At 41.4% G+C, this 18,573-nt stretch overlaps 1 protein-coding gene across 3 annotated transcripts; it reads right to left on the reverse strand.

Annotated features, from left to right (window-relative positions):
• Positions 1 to 5,911: 5,911 nt before the first annotated feature.
• On the reverse strand, positions 5,912 to 15,745 carry tppp3 (tubulin polymerization-promoting protein family member 3). Of its 3 annotated transcripts, XM_015368563.2 has the most exons (6): positions 15,660 to 15,745; positions 15,192 to 15,413; positions 13,535 to 13,668; positions 10,042 to 10,241; positions 9,531 to 9,684; positions 5,912 to 6,569 (listed from the first exon to the last, which is right to left on the reverse strand). In XM_015368563.2, the coding sequence occupies exons 4-6, from the start codon at positions 10,227 to 10,229 to the stop codon at positions 6,378 to 6,380; spliced, it is 534 nt and encodes a 177-aa protein (XP_015224049.1). In that variant the 5' UTR covers positions 10,230 to 10,241; positions 13,535 to 13,668; positions 15,192 to 15,413; positions 15,660 to 15,745; the 3' UTR covers positions 5,912 to 6,377. The 3 variants fall into 3 exon arrangements, with proteins under 3 accessions (XP_015224049.1, XP_006641496.1, XP_069037273.1); XM_006641433.3 differs by lacking the exons at positions 13,535 to 13,668; positions 15,192 to 15,413; positions 15,660 to 15,745 and adding an exon at positions 13,391 to 13,487; XM_069181172.1 differs by lacking the exons at positions 13,535 to 13,668; positions 15,192 to 15,413; positions 15,660 to 15,745 and adding an exon at positions 11,208 to 11,331.
• Positions 15,746 to 18,573: the final 2,828 nt, after the last annotated feature.

Below are 18,573 nucleotides of genomic sequence, written 5' to 3' on the forward strand. Positions count from 1 at the left end.
TTGCCATTGTGTATTCATTATTATACAGCTTCACTTTTTGCAAAGAATATAAAAAATGTACACAGTGTGATTCAGAGCTTTAGTACAACGGTGGATGTAAACAAATATAATAATAATTGCTTACATTTATATAGCGCTTTTCTGGACAATCCACTCAAAGCACTTTACAGGTAACGTGGAGGTGTGCAGCCCCACCTGGATGATGCAACAGCACCTATAGTGTGCCAGAACGCTCACCACCCACCACCTATCAGTGGGGAGAAGAGCAGAGTAATGAAGCCAAATTCATAGATAGGGATTATTAGGAGGCCATGATCAGTAAGGGCCATTGGGAATTTTGGCCAGGACACCGGGGTTACACCCCTAATCTTTTAAAGAAATGCCCTGGGAATTTTAATGACCATAGAGTCAGGACCTCAGTTTTATATCTCATCTGAAGGACGGCGCCTGTTTACAGTAGAGTGTCACCGTCACTATACTGGGGCATTAGGACCCACATGGACCACAGGGTGAGCACCCCCTGCTGGCCCCACTAACACCTCTTCCAGCAGCAGCCTTAGTTTTTCCCAGGAGGTCTCCCATCCAGGTACTGACCAGGCTCACACCTGCTGGGCTTCAGTAGGTTGCCAGTTGTGACTTGCAGAGTGATATGGCTGCTGGCAATATATGTTATATACAAAATATGTTATTGTACTATGATTAGTATAAAAAATATAAAAAAGACCCAATTAATATTGTAACGCAACGGGGGCCCAGGCGGGCGCCCTTGCCGCATCTGTTCGGCCCCATCCCGACTGGAGGCTCGAACCCGGGGCTTCCGCGTCTCTCTGCAGCGACCTAGCCCCGTGAGCTAAAGAGAGAACTCCTTACAGCCCAGTAGCTGTGGTCCTGCTATCACAGGGAAGGGCGGTGACGTCAGCCGCTCTGGTACGCCGGCTCTTACACACAATGCTTGTCGGCCGTAAGCTTTACACTCTCCCCCACTTAAATCGCCGTCCCCGGCGAAGGGCTATCCCATCCCGCTCTGACACCAATGTAACGCAACGGGGGCTCAGGCGGGCGCCCTTGCCGCATCTGGTCGGCCCCATCCCGACTGGAGGCTCGAACCCGGGACTTCCGCGTCTCTCTGCAGCGACCTAGCCCCGTGAGCTAAAGAGAGATCCCCTTACAGCCCAGTAGCTGTAGTCCTGCTATCACAGGGAAGGGCGGTGACGTCACCTGCTCTGGTACGCCGGCTCTTACACAGTACCTGTCGGCCGTAAGCGTTACAATATGAAACTTTAAATTCCAAATGGCGTTCTCTAAAATATTTCAATTAAATTGTATACTATATATTGTAACGCATACGGCGTTACAATATTAATGAAATTATTTTACGTTGTATCCGTGTTTGTTTTTAATTGTATAGTGCTTTATAAAATTAAGATGAGTGTGATTGCATATGTAGCGCAAGAAAGCGGTGTTACGTTACTTAAACTTATTCCCTCGGGAAGATGCGCTTTATCAATCACCCACTCCTTACTGATACACAGGAGCTCAGCCGCCATCATTTCAAACAAGCCCGGTGTTTCACTATAAACAGTACCCTTGCAACGCCAGAAACAAGAGCAACAGAATACGAGTTCTACGCGTGTTCATAAACTCAAACTTCATAGCCTTTCTTCCCCACTAACATGGGATGAATGTGTTTACCGTTATCCTACAATGACGATAATCTGTCGCTATCCTGTCTTAAAAATTTGTGAAGGTCCTACACCAGAGAAGTAAATAAGTAGGAAAATTGGGAAACCCACACCAACCTTGGAATGTGGGATGTAGGATGTGGTACCTGGGATTCTAAACAAGGCGTGTGACCTCGCTCTGGTGGATTTGAAATTGAGAAAGTGTAAAAGGTATTTTCAAGTATTTTTGTAAATTTCAATTTGGGGCCAGTATTTTAGACATCCCAACTTCGAAAAATTGATTTTGGGGGGGGGGGGGGGTCGTCCCTCCAGTGAAAGAAAACTTGCGGACCGGAGGGGTTCCCCTTGTAAAAAAGTCACAGCTGTATAATTAAATAATTCGCTGATAGACACTATAATATATGTGCAATACACTACAGATACTTTAACTCACCAGTCCAGTTGAATAATCTCACTTTGCTTTCATTGTACAGAGATGCGGCTTGTTTAGCAGGTTTGAGAAAAATGTGGGAACTGGGGGCAATTTCTGGGAGTTTATGGATCACTTGCGGGAGTCAGGAAGGAGTTTTCGGGAGATTTGGGATGAACCACGTTACTTTTTGTTAATCTGCTTTTGCCATAGTTTGTGTACACTGTAACAACGGCTGCAGGACAGCTCCAGTGTATTAATGTGCTACCACAGTGCTATAGAGCCAAATTCACACCAAACAAGAATTTCTTATATTGGTTTTGAAATCATAGATACCTCAATACTATGGTCTATGTAGTGTGTGCATGGGTGGTCTTTTGAAGGAAATATTATCTCCCACCCTTCCAGACTGATGTGGCTACAGATGTGGCTCTGAGTAGTTACCCTGGGAATATTTATTATTAATCTCAGATGCAGGCTGTGTTGCCAGTAAAATTAATTCTTTCATAGGTTTCATGCAGCCTCCACCCTTTAGGATACATTTGGCAGGATTATCATCCTTAGAACTCAAATTCTAAGAAAACAGAGATGAATTTGAATCGTAGACCACCTTACAGAGACTCATTTCATTAAGCCTTCCAAATGCCTTTCTTTGCTGTTTATTTCTCCTGACTATCCCTACAGTCAAGAGCCACAGCATGTGTGGGCTTTCAATAACTCCACTGGTCCACAGTTTCTGAGAGAGAAGCACTCAATGGTCTGGCTCATCACCACAGCAGGTGAGGGGTTCTGCTCTTGCAGGGCTACCAGACATGAAGCGTCAAGCACTAAACTAAACTATCTTCCACTTTCTGCATTAAGCATGGAAAGGGAACCTTTCTTCTTAACTTACTTGGCCTCTTGGTGTGATATCAGACATACCAAATTATTTCTCGTTAACAACTTTTGAGTTTTACAGGAGTTGTCATATATGATATAAAAAGTTCATTTCAAATGGTCTTGTGAACCATTCGTTTTCAGCTCTTGCACTACAGAAATGTACTTGTGCCCCCAAAACACTTTCAGCAGGTTAGTGGGGGAAAACACTTAAGGTACTGTAACTCCTTAGTTGCGAAAGATTTGTTTAAGTAAAAGGCATAATGTTAGGGCATTAGGCTCTGGGCCATGAGCTGATTTCATTCTGAGACGATCGATTATGAGGCACAATTTAAATCACTGCAGTTTGATGTTCTAATCATAAATTTATCCAGAATAAATAAGAAAAGGCTGAAGTAAGTAAAAACCAATTAGGTCATTTGATACATACTTGGACTGTTCCATTAACTAGTTAGAAAGCAATAAGATTTTGCTTTATCTTAATTATGATATAAAACTAGGAAAATACTGTTTCTTATTTTTACCTTAAGTTTATTTTTAACTGTAATTAATGTTAAACTTTCTTCTCTAAATAGAGAGAGAAAAAATCACAATGTGAGGATCAGACTATTATAATGTGTGATAATAGAGTATTCCTATTATTTAAATTCAACCTAGAACACAAATTTAAGATGTCGAATACCATTTATCATACTCTGTGTTTTTCTGTGTGTTTGAATTCTCTTTTATAGTTGAAGGAAGGACACAGATGAGAATGGCTTTGTATTTGGTAGTAACTATCCACTGAACTAGAAGCATTTACTCCAGAAGGAAAGAAAGCATGCCCAGGCAGCAGGAAAACCACCAATAGAAGACTCAGACGAAATTTGCACAAGAAGAAAGTTGTTATGCACAGAGGTTTTGCAGTCATTACAGCATGACATTCCATACCATAATAAATGTAAATGTAAATCAACTTTGAGACAGTGGTATGTGGGAGGTAGGTGGTTGTGCACTGCAACAACACTGCTGCCACTATAGGGATTTGTGCCGTCCTGCTGTGGTGCGGTTTAACGTCTGGTAGCCTGTCTGAAGTGCAGCTTGAGCCAGATAATCAAGATTTGCCACTGCCCCCCACCAGATTCCCAGGCAGCATGTGTATAACTTTGGGTTCGTCAGCCACACTGCTTTCACTCTACCTTGCAGCAGAGTTGCCAAGCCTGCGATGTTGATCACAGCAGTATCCACACGCACACCAACACTCCAGCTCTTCTGCTAGTGCCGTCTGGACACAGTCTGATGAAGTAGGAAACCCTGAGTTCTGAGACATGTTGCAAACAACAAGAGCAAGCTGCCCTTTACTGCTGCTGGTCAAGGGTTTGGTGATTACAATTGATTAGGATTCAATAATTAAAAAAGTGGTGCAAGGTGGAAATACAAAGAAAAAATAATTGAAACACTCACTCAAAACCTTATGAAGTAGATGCACACTCACTCAAACACATTCTCCATCACCAAACGACTTCCTGGTTTGCCAATCCAGTGCCTCTGTGTTTTCCAAAAGTGACTAGATTTAATTATTCCACTGGAAACAGAGAAGGTCACTGGCAGCCTAGTCTAAGTGACCTAAATGGCTAGTGTTACATTCTGATGTCTGTTCTCCGTGTCTTGTGGTGGACATGTGGAGCTGGTTATTTCTGTGCACTTAGGGAAGCCTGTCTGGCCCCGTACATCTAACATGTAATTTATCAAACAATTTACCACCACTACCACCTAGTAGACAAATCTGAAGGGCTGGTGAAAAACTAGGAATAGAATCCACAAGAGCACAGTAGATCTTCTATAATATCATTCATCAAGTTGTGACAGCACTTCACAAAACGCTGGAAGAAAGAACTTGAAAGAGCTGCCTTAGCATAGATCTGTTTTTGATTAGGGCTTCCAGGGAGATGGGCCAAACAAGCGTTGCCATGAGGTTGTGTGTTTGGTTACAAACAGAGAGCCTGCTGGAGCCAGGTGCTGGAGTGTTTTTGTGAATCATTTGGTGCCATGGCAACAGAGACCCACACTGCCTTCCTGTTTCTTGCCAGAGTGTGTGAGGTGATGGGGCTGCTAGTCGCAACACCCATTGCAGGCACTCCATTTACAGCGCTTCTGATAGGCCTGTGAGGAAGATGGACCTTTGTACTCCTTCTGCTCAAGGATGTCAGCAGATCTGTCCTCGTTTCTACAATCAATCAGAGGTGCCCAATAACAAAAAGCTGCACAAATGTACATGCAAAAAATATACAAAATGATAAAAAAACAGAATGCAGACAGAATACCAAATTCTGCAATGATGGAGAAAAACTGAAGCTACAAACCAAGTTTATATAAGAGATAATCTTTTTGTAGGTGAAGCAGATTGTGGTGTTTCCTAAGCCTTAGAGCTGCCCATTCAGCCTCCCCTCCCTCAGTGTGTGAGTGTATTGAGGCTGGGAGACACACAGCAATCCTACTTGGCTGCTGCCAGGTCTGTACAACTACAATACGGAGGCTGTTTTATTGCGATTCAAATGTCAAATAACTAAAAAACGTTCAGACAAGAGCGTGACTCTTGGTGTCTGTGGAAAGTTCCTTCTTTAAATTAAAACAGAAAAAAGCTTGTGGACAAAGTCAGACCTGCATGATTAACCAATTATCTCGTCGTTAGTGGGCTTGATCTGCTGCCTAATTGCACTTATTTCTTGTTTTTACTGCTTCAGATTGCATGTATTTTTTAAAAATAACATCTGGTCCTCTGACTAGAGCTTCAGCAATGTGGTTTCAGCCGTCTCTATCCCAGGTTCTGGGATTGTGTTTGATTCAGCATTTTAATTTCTGAATCATCTAATTCTTTGACTGCCTCCACAAATTTAATTTAAAGACTTATACTGTATATATAAATGGTAAATTAAATGAAAATATTGCTATTTCTACAAAAGTCTTTACCTTTAATAACAGGTTCATTTTATTGATATTTTATTTGTTCCAGTTCCAGTACTCTTTTACCACCCATGTTACAAAAATATAATGTAAAGCTTGAAAGAAAAAATGCGTTAGAATACACAAATGTAAGAAAGCTTTATGAAGGCATTGAGAATATTTTGTTAAAAAACAGTGTGCATCCCAGTACAATAAAAATCTCTTAAGACATATCCAGACAATACTCTGCCCTCTTATCAGAGTTTACTGAGATGCAGCTCAGAGAAGCGGGAGTCAAGTGAATTGCAGCAGGGATGGTGAAGAGTGACCTTGCGGGGAGAAATCACGATGGAGCACAGCAAATGCACCACGGGGAAAACTGAGACATGCCAGATTCACTGCAGTAAACGTCCATAAGTGAGCTGTCATGACAACACAGAGAGTAATGCTTTGCCCCTGCGAGGAGGTGTTACTGGGCTCTGCTCGGTCTACTTGGCCTTGGTCTTCTCGTCGAAGGTGCCTGCGTTCTTGTACGCGCCCACGTAGCCCGTTTTCTCCACCAGGTCCTCACGGCCGCTCTTGCCCTTTCCCTTTCCACTCTCGTCGAAGCGCTCCTTGTGGGAGCCCGTGTACTTCGAAGTGTCTGTCAGCCTGTCCACGGCGCCTGTCTTTGTCGTTTTCTGGAGGAACATCGGAGAGGTGGGCTGTCGTGACTCTCTGTTTATTTTAAAAGAGCACCTTTTATCTCAGGCTTTCCCAGAGGGCTGCCTGCTCTCTGTTCTCCTGGCTCTTATTACAAGAGAACCAGCCGTCACACCAGGCACCTGTTCTGGGGACAGAAGTATGATCACCTGCTTGCTCACCTGCATTCACAGGTACAGAGATTAGCTAATTAGTTCATTGAACAGTACACCCTAACTATAACTGACCTGGGGGTTATGAGGGTGCAAAAGACTTGAAAGAGGTGTGCTTATAAAAAATGGCCAAAAAAAACATTTACTACCCTTACTTATTTAGCTAAGTTTCACTTACCTCCTGCCATATTGTATATCTGCAGCAAATATTTGCAAACTTGCAAACAATAGCACAAACTGCAATGTTTGTAGCATATTCAAAGAGCTCAAGAAAAACATCTTCTTGAATTGAAGACACACCAAACCAGGGTGTGAGAGCCATCATGAGAAACATGTCCAAGGGGAGTTAGGAAAAACAATGGAGGTCTGCTGCCAAGCCTTAACACACCGGGAAACAAGGAAACCACCTTGCACAGCTGTGCTGCTGACATTGTTCTAATCTGAGGTGAAACTCCAAGGCTCTGATGGAGGTGGTGGGGTTGAGCCCACCCTACACAGCCAGAACCCTAGAGAAGCGACATCACCATATGGCTACACAAGGAAGAGCATCAGCTAACAATCCTAAACCATACTGACAGAGAGACAGGCACAAAGAGGAAGACAGAAGGCAGACACCTCTAACTGCTTGACATAAAACCATCCAGAATTTCCTCCCTGCAATTACGGAACTTATGCTGAGCTCGAAGCAAATCCCAGCCTGTGCCAAATGTTCCTTCTTTAAATGATTAGTTTTGTCATTTTTTTTTGGTTTATTTTATACCAATGAACTGAAAGGAAAAACAGAGGCAGAAAGCTTCATACAAAACACTTCAGGACATAGAGCTCTGTCTGGTCCTGTAGAGTGAGAGCTTGTGTTTCCGGACCTTTGCAGATTCTGTGTTTGCTAGTATATCCAAGCCCTACAGAAGACTCAATGAAGCTCTGTATATGAGAGGTGTTTATTACAACAGCTGTTTCTGATCTGCTGGAATCTCATTTTAGAAAATACTTAACAACAGCTGCAAAATACTGAAGAGCTTAACCCCCAGTAATAAACGCATGTCCTTGAAACCTCTTTAAAAAAAAACTTTTGTTTAAGCCTTTGTCTCCTTGTTCCTTCTTTATAATAGCAAATGTACATTATTTAATCATGCTTTGTTTTAATAATCATCATTTTACAATGGAAGGCAGAAAGCGGTATCAAGTGAAATCAACAAGCGTCTTGGCATGTCCCACTGCATCCGGAGAAAACTCAAACTGCAGAGGCGAACGAATTCAAGGACTCATTAAGCAGAAGTAAATGCACCATCATCTTGTCACATATGTTGTGTTGAAATGTGATTGGAAATGGATTTATAATTCTATAGTTTATTCTTGACAATGTTCTGTATTGAGAATATACTGTATACTGATGTGTACAAACTGAAATGTCCCACTCAGAGTATCAGGAGTGCCACCCTCCTGTTAACATCAGTCGTACTTGTCAGTCTATATTTTATTTCCACTCATTTTTGTCACGTTGTCTACAGTATTTCATTGCATTGTGACTGGATTAAGAGCATAGCGCCTTTTATGACCTTTGCAAATGACATGAAAGTCTCAGTTACTGAACACTTGTTCCACTTAAAAACTTAAGCACTGGATTTAGATTAAATAAAGAAAAGGTTTTGCTTAAGGTATTCCTTACACCTGTCAGAATACCAAAATATTCTAAACACTAAGAATGCAGTTCTGAGCTTATCCCAATCCTCAGCTGAACTCTCCTAGTTAGCTGTTACACAAAAAAATGTGAAACAACAATTAGGAAAGTTTGTAGAGCATGTTTAAATAGTGAAACTTTGAAAGAGCAACAATTCATATGGTCATAGTGAAGAAGCCCTTTGTTAGTATTGGTGTCACACACTGTGCCAACAGTTAGCCGGGAAGAGACAGCACTGCCTGTGGTGGGAGCAGAGATCCTCTGGCTCCTTCAGCAATCTAGTAAACTGACCCTCCTGCTGAGGTACAGATGGCTTTGCTGGTGAAGATTACTGCTGTGTGTAGCACCTAATTTCATGACCACAATTAGGTTAATGTAGGTTTATACTTGTTCATTTCCACACTGTTTTCAGTTTACAGAGACCTCAGCACCACTTATTTCCAAATAATGATCTCATTTAGTCAGTAGAGCACTAAGAAAAATAACTGTCTGAAAGTCTGGATTTTAGCACCTACCCAGTGAAGTCTGTTTTCATATTCAAGGCAAGTAAGGAAGTATGAAATAGGGGCCCTGAGGAACTGAGGCTGATTCTTCCATGTGCACATTTCATTAGAAACTGATCGTACTGTGTAGAATAATCGACTCCAGAACACTTGAATATCAATGGAAGAACTTCTGCCACACTAACACACAGTTCAAATAATCTTGATTGTGATTCATTGATTCCTTAAATCCAGAAAACAAGTCACATTATTACAATAATTATATTTCAGTGTTGCTTTCTTTAGATATACTGTAATTATCTCTTTCCTACAACAGAACCTCATTTTAGGAGTAAAATGCATTGAAATCTGTGTCAAGCTGTTGTTTTGTTGAAGCATGTGGCAGTTCCAAGCCATGAACTCTCAGTGAGTGTAGAGAGAGCAGTCAGGCAGCTCACTCACGGTATGTCAAGTACAACAAGCTCTCAACTGGTACAGTGAGGAGACATTGGGGAACAAATATCAATGAGTACAGAAGAAGAGAGAGGGCACCAAGAAACACAAGTGGATAACACCTGCTACTAATGCAATGATCTCCACCCTTCCCTGAGAAACCTGCCAACTCACCGTCACCCCCACATTGGCTGGCTCCTTGCCCTCGATCAGTTTATAGACGGACTTCAGTGCCTCCTCGTTGCTCTGACCTTTGAACTTCTTGGGGGCCAACTCTTCCAGGGCTTTGTGGAACTCGTCATAGGTGATGACCCGGGCTGTCTTTGCCCTACCAGTTCAAAAGAGGACGCAACAACTCCTCATGCCTTGATCCCACTTAACACAGCAGCAAAAAGTGAAAAAAATTCCTTCAACAATAATGGATTAAAGCACATGGTGGAAATAAGACCATGGTGTTAGGTACAACTCCTACATTAATCTGCAACAATTTCAGTAAATTATTACTGACTCCTTCATGATATAATCGTATGGAAGGTTTTATTTTGAGGTTATGATCTATACCTACTGTAAGTGTCACAGCGTGATTATCCCTTTGGAAGTAATGTATACTGGGCTTCCTTGAAACATTGTAAAAACTGCTTGATCCTGATGCTCACTGCTGTCCGTATCCCAGCACTAGACTTACTTCACTTTGGTGAAGACGATATCGACATCTGTGCTGGTGACGTGTTTGCCATCGATGATTTTGCAGTCCTTGCACAGCTTGGCCCAGTTCTTGCCATTCATCTCCTTGCCTGTGGCCTTGGTATCCCCATGAATGGCGAATTTCCTGAAGGCCTCCTGCAGCAGGGCCATGTCAGTGCTTTCAGCCATCCTGAGTTGACTCTGAAACACAAGGCAGTCATTTAGAATAATTACTACCACATCTGGAATACTGCACATGACAAGGGTCTCTGCTCCACATCACAAAAAGGAAAAATGAGGAAAATACCCAGCATCTTGAGAGAAACTGTATGTAACATACAGTGACATAGTGAGAGGCAATCATGGAAATGGTGTTGGCTCACATGGGTGAGGGAACAACATTTTGGCCATGAGGAGAAGGCCAATGGATCCAAGGAGAAGCTGCAAAAAGTGACGTTGGGGAGGATTGAGGGATGTGCAGTGATGAATCTTGGGACCGGGGAGGAGGATACCTGTATTTGTGTATAATGAGATAAGGTTAAGGGTTTGCCTTTTCTCTGGAATCTCTTTTTATCTCTCATGTTGAGAGCTCCAGTAGAATCCAAAGAATCCCTCTAGACAATGAGGACGTTGCTAAGACGGTTTCATAAGGACCTACGCCTTGAGATGTCAGAGAAGACTGATTATCAACAGCAAATTATCTCTGAGAAGAATTACTCAGAGAATTTCCTCAATGTCCCTCTTGGATCCATGGCAGTGATGCAGCATCCAACTCAGATGGTTCCCAGCCCGGGCACCATCCAGACATGTGGGGAGGAGAATAGGATAGTTTGGGATAGTTTGGTCAGAACAGATGTATCTACCTGGTGGGCCAACATATGAATAATATTTAATCCTACTCTTTATTTCAAACATGCATCAGTGAACCGAAGGAAAGCTTACAACAGGTAAAATGTTAGAAGTAAATTCTGCATAGGAAAAGGTAACTTTGTAGCATGTAGTGTTATATGAAGGCAGCGCTGATGGTCTTTTCTGCTTAACCCTGAGGAAATCTACCCAAAATCAGTTCCACACCTATCCCAGGTCACCAGGGAACTCAGATTTTTTTTAACTTAAAGCACATAAAAGAAAGAAAAGCGAAGATCACCATTATCAGTGTAATTTTACCTTAGAACATTAGGGACTCTTTCTCTTCTATCCAAAAAAGTAGAAATAGAGCAATAATGTGGTTTGTTTCAGCACTCTGCTGTGAAGCCGCAAATTGCTTGCTATTCAAATTGCTTACCTTTCAAGGAAAACATACGAATTAGTAAGGAAAGAACATGTAAACATTTGAAATATTTTGGAGCAGAATAAAGAACCTGCTCATCAGTCTTATTACATTTATACAGAATTCGATTATTTGGAACAGTTGTACGGTATATTATTATTGTACACAGACAGATGCCATTCCAGCTAGTTGTGTGAGCTTGCACATCAATTTAATGTTTGTTATGGACTTTCCAGAAACCCTCATTTACATATTCTGGGGCCTGTGTAAAATCTTCTATTCAGTATTCTAATTATATTTGAATATTTTATTATGGATCTTTAATGGGATTTGTGCATTCGTCATTCTCTTCAGTAAATTTGTATTGGAAGGGGGGGAGGGGGTCTGGGCTTCTGTAACGTGTAACGTGGTGCAAGGTTCTGTCTGCAGGTTCAAGTTCACAGTGTGGCCCATTACACAATTCTCATTCATCTAATTTTTCATGGCATCATGGCGATCTACGTGGAAGATTAAATTTAGATTTCCTCCAGGAATACAGCAGATTGTTGTGAGGAGTAAGAACCCATGCACATCAATTTCCCTTCGGGATCAATAAAGTCTCATCTATCTATCTTCTTCTTATAATGTTCTTTTGTGAATGTCATTTTTAATGCTCCAGCACTGGAACATTTCTGTTCCTATGGTGTTATATGTCTGCCCAGAATATATCAGTGAAAAACTGACATTCCCACTGCAAGTTACAGGGTTAGGAGGACTGGTAATGGAGTAGTAGTAGACTGGTAGCGGAGTAGTAGTGCAGTGGTAGTGGAGTAGTTGTGTGGTATCAGTGGAGTAGTTGTGGAGTGTCAGTGGAGTATTAGTAGACATTTAGTGGAGTGGCAGTGCAGTGGCAGCAGAGTGGTAGTGGAGTAGTATTTATTTTATCCAAAATAACCTGGAAAATCTCAAGTGGAGTAGTAGTGGAGTGGTAGTTGCCACCAGCACCTGCACTGCACATATATTCTGGAGCATAAGTCTTCGCATAGTTCACTCTGCCAGCCTTTTTATACAAAACACAATTCTAACTTAACTCCAAAATTCCACAATTGAGCACAAACTCTTAATAACATTTCAGATGAAAAAACATCCATACAGATGTTTACAAGATACCCTCACCACTTTGTGAATTGGAGTAGAAAACATATAAAAATAAAAATAATCATGGTAACATATACAGTGCACTTTTTATGGCTGGTCAAACTATTTAAAATTCAGTATTTTTCGTAATGGAGAGCTTCGGTATATTTTTAATATGTAACAACCAATATCTGTTTAATCCTCTCTGTGAAGCAGAGGGAGCCTCCCAGTAGAACCACAAGAAGGATTTAGAAAATCAAGCAAAAAATATTTTGCTGTTGTTTGAGTCCAGTTGGTAATCATCAATGATAACACATCATGTAAGCAAAACAAAGACATGAAAAACAATTGAAGATCAAAAGGGACTTTAATTTGTAATTTAAGCTATGATGAATTATTATTTTCATATAGTTTACCAAAACACACAGTTCTGTTGCTGCTGATATTGTTTGAGCTTATCAAAATCTTCATATAGCAATTTTCTTGGCTCAGAAATATATCAGGACTGGGAAAGTAGGATTAACACTAAATTGTATCAGATCTAGAACATTTTATGAAATGAAGTTTAGTTGCATAAACATTCCTAGCATTTATACAAACATCATAGAGTAATACCTAAAAACCAGTAAGTCCTGTTTTTAATATTTTTCAAATAGAAAAGAATAATATTTTTAAATATTATTTAAAAAAATTTAACAAATTCTGACAATTCCCAAAATCATAACAAAAAAATAAAGACACAGGAGTAATTTATTGTCTTTAAAATCTATACCCCAGACTTCCCAAAAATAACAAACAACAATTGCCCGATTTCGTCTTCTCAATCACACTTCTGCTTGTAAACAACAATATTTAAAGCTGCTGCCTTACAATCTTCGAAAAGAAACAACAGTTCCCATGTTTCATATTTATAGATGCACAGCTCATCAAGTCATCCTGCAAATCCGGAACACAAATTGCTCACCTTTCTTGATTACAAAAGAAGAAAAAACAATTGCACTTTGCAGAACGACCATGCAGTGAGCCTCATTGAGCACATGCATGTGTCTGGTCAAAGCCAAACTAGAGAAAAAGGGACTGCTGCAGCCAGGCAGGCAGCTTCTCTTACCTCTGCAAAGCTCCTACAGCTGGGCTGCACAAACTCTCTCTGCTCTGCGCCTGCCTGCGTCCTCTATACTGAAATGTGCTTTAAAGGCTGAAGGCTTGTTATCTTCTGTTTATTCCTGTATCCATAGAGACATCCTGTTTAACATCAAGGGAGTGCAATAAAAAAAGAGAAAATCTTTCACTACAACTGAGTGACCAAGGTCATTTATCAGAGCAGCAGTGGCAGCCTCTTTAGCGAAGTAACTCAGTGCATTATGCATGATTAAAGGGTGCTAACAAAGACATCGGAGGCACTGCCTATGTGAAGGGAGGACAAGGGGTTCTCCCTTGTCCTCCTGCACCTTAATTGTCACACTAAAACCCTGCCTGAGTCAGCATGCCTGTAGCCTCAACTGGGAATCTTAACAGAACAGCGTAACCCAGCACACATGTGCCGAGAACATTTCTGCAGCAGCTGGAGAACAACCAGCTCTGTCTCATGTTGCTAGCTGGCACTCAGGTCAACAGCCCTTTAAGTGCATGTCAATTGCACAGGGCAGGTGTCATTTAGACTGCTGTTGTATCCCACAAAAAAAGCATGGTGGAGTGTAGTCAACCAAAGTACAGGGATGGTAAAACCTTCAGAGGTAAACCAAGAAAAAGGCCATAACAAACCACGCAAAGCAAAATAAAAACATTGTGTGATCCTGGCAAAACAATTGCAGAGATGCAAAAATACAGAAATTTCACCATGGAACACTAGCACACTGGGGCCAAAGTGAATCTCAGATCTAATCCATAAAAAAACACCTGCTGCAATGGGATAGGTTATATGATAAGAGGCGTTATCTGCAATAAATGCTTTTGGTTTCAGTACTCGTGTCTTGTATTTTCTAATGCCTCTTAACGTATTATATAGAAATATAATTATAATGAAGATAATGCTTTTTTTTCCCAAATTGCTAAGAGTCTCTGCAATCCCAAGTTCAACCCAGCTCACTGTCTCAGGTGGTGGGGACCAAATAACACTGAGTACAGTTGGCATTCTGTGTGGAATGACCATTAACAAAACAGCAATCATGTATTATTGTGGGAGAATATAATAAAAATAAATGTCTTTAGTATAATCAATCAAGGTATAAACACCATTGAGTCAATATCAATGAAAAGGGAATTCTACTCCTGTCTTCAAATTGTCTGAACATGGGCTTTAAGTAAGCACAGGAATTCTCAGCTCTGTACAGTGAATTGTAACATTTTGGCCCTTAGTATTTCCTTGCTGCAACACAAAACAGGCTAAAACTCATTAATACTCATTAAAGCTCCATCAATATACAGAGAATCATATCTGTCAACAAGGAAACAGCTGAAGACAAACAGGAACAACAGGACTTGAGATGCCGGTCTCTGAAAAAAAACATAAAAGGGTTATTAGGGATTTCCTGTCTGAAAGAATGTTGAAAGAGATCCTAATTCCATATGAGCAGCTCTCCACCCACCTGTCTGGCCTGTATAAATCAGCAGTTCAGCTTTTACATCAGGATGGTGCAAGACAACAGACAAAAGACAGTGTGACAACACCTCCTATTACCATCAAATAATCTCTTCAGTCTTGTGTTTATTTCATTGTTAACTATATCACTATGTGCTGAGGGAAACTATGAGGAGCTGGACTGTACCCCTTCCTCCCTCTGCAACTTGCTGTCGGAGATGCAGAGATCACTTATTGATGTTTCTGGGCTGCCTGAGCTGTCCCATCTCTAGGGGTTTCTTCCTCAGCCTCCAGACAGCACCGTGATGTGCCCAGGACCTCAGAGCTCTGATCAGCCTGGGCAGCTGACCAGCCTGGGTTCTCTCCTCTCCCCCAGGTCTAGGGGTATCTTCACCATGGCCTATTCTCCCTGTATGTATGGCACACACAAGCAGCAATCACCAGCCAACTCTGACCTACTATATCTGATGTAATATAGATATATATTTTAATTAGCCCTGGATCCAATTAGAAAAGGATGGAAATCTCTCTCCAACTTAACAGCCCATAAAGTCATACATAAATACAGTGCCTTATACTGCCACATCTAGACAGCAGCTGTAAAGCAATTTTTACTTGTTTATGCTGTAGAAAATATGTAATTGAATTTTCTCACCTCTGAAGTGAGTTTGGATTTAGAGCAGATTTTTCTTTGATGACCAGAGCAGCCCAGCAGAGACCTTTTTCTCTGTCAGATGCCCTATCTGTGCTCAGGATTTTCAAGACGGCACAACTCTGGCAACAGCAAAAACAAACAGAGCTCACATCTCTGCCAGGCGCTCTCAGTTTTATGTTTCAGAGGCTTTTCTCTTTTGTTGGTAATGTTATTTAGGGAGAAGAGGAGAGGAAATTAAATTTTAATTCTGTCTCTGGAAACTGCCAGGCAGTCAAAAATAATAAGGGCATTTTTTTTTACTTTTACTAGAAAAGTTGATTGTCAATCTTCATATGCTGCCATAGTGCAGAGAGCTCACCTGGAAGAGCCATGGCATATACAACTGTAGAAAGTTCAGTTAAGTTTATTGTCATACGCACAAGTACAATACTTATTTGCATGTGCGCTCCAATACAAAGACATTAAATGAATCACCAAAATCAAACACAGAACAGCAGCAGCAACAACCACAAGTAAAATAACATGCAACTTCAAAAAAAGTCAGACAAGCAGTTTGAGGAAAAAACACCATCAGTGTGAGTCAGTGATAGGTGCAGCTGATTGGTTGCTGACGTACAGAAGAAACATCTGATTTTATAAATCTGATCTTATAAAGGATCCCCTCCTCTCTTGTGTCCCGCGCAGTGTGTTGTCCCAGGGTATGTCCACACTGCCCTTGGCAGCCAGTTTGCTTGGAGTAAAACAAAATAGGCCAAAATAACCTAGCACAGAGGCAGTTCAGAGCTGTTGATTTTACCCCTGAGGTGTTTCACAGGCTGGGTGATAAAACCTTGAATTCTTTAAGGCAAGGCCACTGTGATCACCGTGTAGTTATAACTGCTCTGTGAACAGAAACTGATAACATCCAAAGAGACTGAGCTGCCTCTCTTACCCACTGCCATGCCTGAGCATGCTTTCAGAGAAGGTGAGGCTGTGTAATGATACAACTGCACATTATTCAAAGCACCTGGAAAATAAACCCACCAAGTGTTTCATAGGTTTGGAGACACAGGCAATGGTCTGCACTGCAGTGCAGGCATGAGTGTTCTGTCCCTGCAAAAGTTATGTTTATTCTTAACTGTGAACATCCTGTTGCCACTTAAAATACTCACTAGGCTCGAAACATGAGCCCTTTTGCCATATCAACATGTCAACCCTGGACGGCCGTTTCTGAAGAGCGAACACTGCAAGGCGAAACACCTCTTCATATCATATTACCAGTGAGAGCATATAGGTGACAAACCAGTCTGGGATCTCCAGCAAGCACTTGAAAGGCAAACAGCACTTGAAATTGACACATTCAACATGTGTTTTACAGCAATAATATTGAAACTGCCATTTAATACTGTCTTCTTAGCTTTTATGAACTGTTCTTAAAATCTGGACCGACTACTAGGAATACGCAAATGGGCATTTCAGACCAGCTGGTTTAAGGAGCGATTACAGAGTTGTGTGGGGAGATAGGAGCTTGTCCCTCTGAGAACCCCACATACCAAGCCCACAGTACACCCTAGCTTGGATTCACAACCAGCCCCACAGTCAGACAAAGCTCTGGCCCGCCAAGAGCCATCAGAACATTCTGCAAATGTTACAAACCACAGGAGGCATTCGGCACTTTCTCGGTATGGGCTCACAGTTTCAAAGGTGGGGACCCTGAGGACAGTGTTTGGGGAGCGCAGCCCTAAGCTTTGTCCACCTCAGAGAGAAAGTGCCGCAAATCTGAGGCAGCAAGTGACTGCTAGTGAATGAGCGGTCCCTGAATTCTCTCACTGTAAAAAAAAAATTGTTTTCCTGACAGGAAAACAGAGAAACAAAACTCACGATTTGTACAGCGCTCTCTTCCCCGATGACAGTGCAAGTGCAGTGATTTGTTTCTCAGATTATTCTCAGATCTGAAAAATCTCATATTGTAGTTTTTTCTGTTTTCTGATGGGAAATGTCCTGGCCTATCAATGTAAGAGTCATTTCACTGAAGATGTGCCTTGTTTATACAGATTGGATTAGGGGGAGGAGATATCAAAACCAGAGACAGAAGCAAAACTATCCTGTGTGAATCCCCAAAGACTGGTTACTATAGCATTCAGAAATAACTCTACCACATACAGTAAAATGTTGAAAGGCACAAGAAGGACGTTTGCTTTTGTTTGTTTAATAACAGAGAAAGACTAGACAAGACTATTTTGGGACACAAGCAACAGAAAACCTTGTGAATAAAATAAAATTCAACGTGACAATGATCAGAAGTGGGAACAGTTAAGATATATACTGTACCAAACAGGCAACAGTCATAATTCAAAAAGTCAACTCCTTTTCAGAAAAATGTCCATACACAGTAAGTCAAGAAGTGTAACACACAGTAAAGGCTGGAGAGAGAAACATGCTAATCTACACTATACTGCTGCACAGGACCCTAACTCCTGTCTGTGCCTCCACTCCTGCTCAGGTATGAGGGTAAGACGCAGCTTGTATGAGCAGCTCCCGATTGCTTGCATTGATACAGACCCAAAAAACATCAGTAAAAAAAACAATACACTTTTTTACTTGGATAGATTCCCAGGTTGTGATCTTATTGTAAAAGAATGAAACCTGGGAATACCAACTGTGAGCCACCTGTATGCGCTACTGTGCCGAATGTACAGAAATATTCACACACCTCTTAATATTTGTCCTTTGTGATTAATTGCAGGTGCTCAATTGTGAGACTGCAAGGGATCTTCACACTGTGTTTGTATAGTTGAGTAAGCAGCTTTACCTCTGTACCACAAAGCAAAAGAAGCAAGCACCTGGGACAGAGGGAACATTTACAGTACCTGCCTTCAGGCAACACGAGGTGCAGAACTCAGACTGCAGGTTTAGATCCATCAAAATTATAATT

The sequence above is a fragment of the Lepisosteus oculatus genome, chromosome 20 (genome assembly GCF_040954835.1).
Source record: "Lepisosteus oculatus isolate fLepOcu1 chromosome 20, fLepOcu1.hap2, whole genome shotgun sequence".
Classification (NCBI taxonomy): Eukaryota; Metazoa; Chordata; class Actinopteri; order Semionotiformes; family Lepisosteidae; genus Lepisosteus; species Lepisosteus oculatus.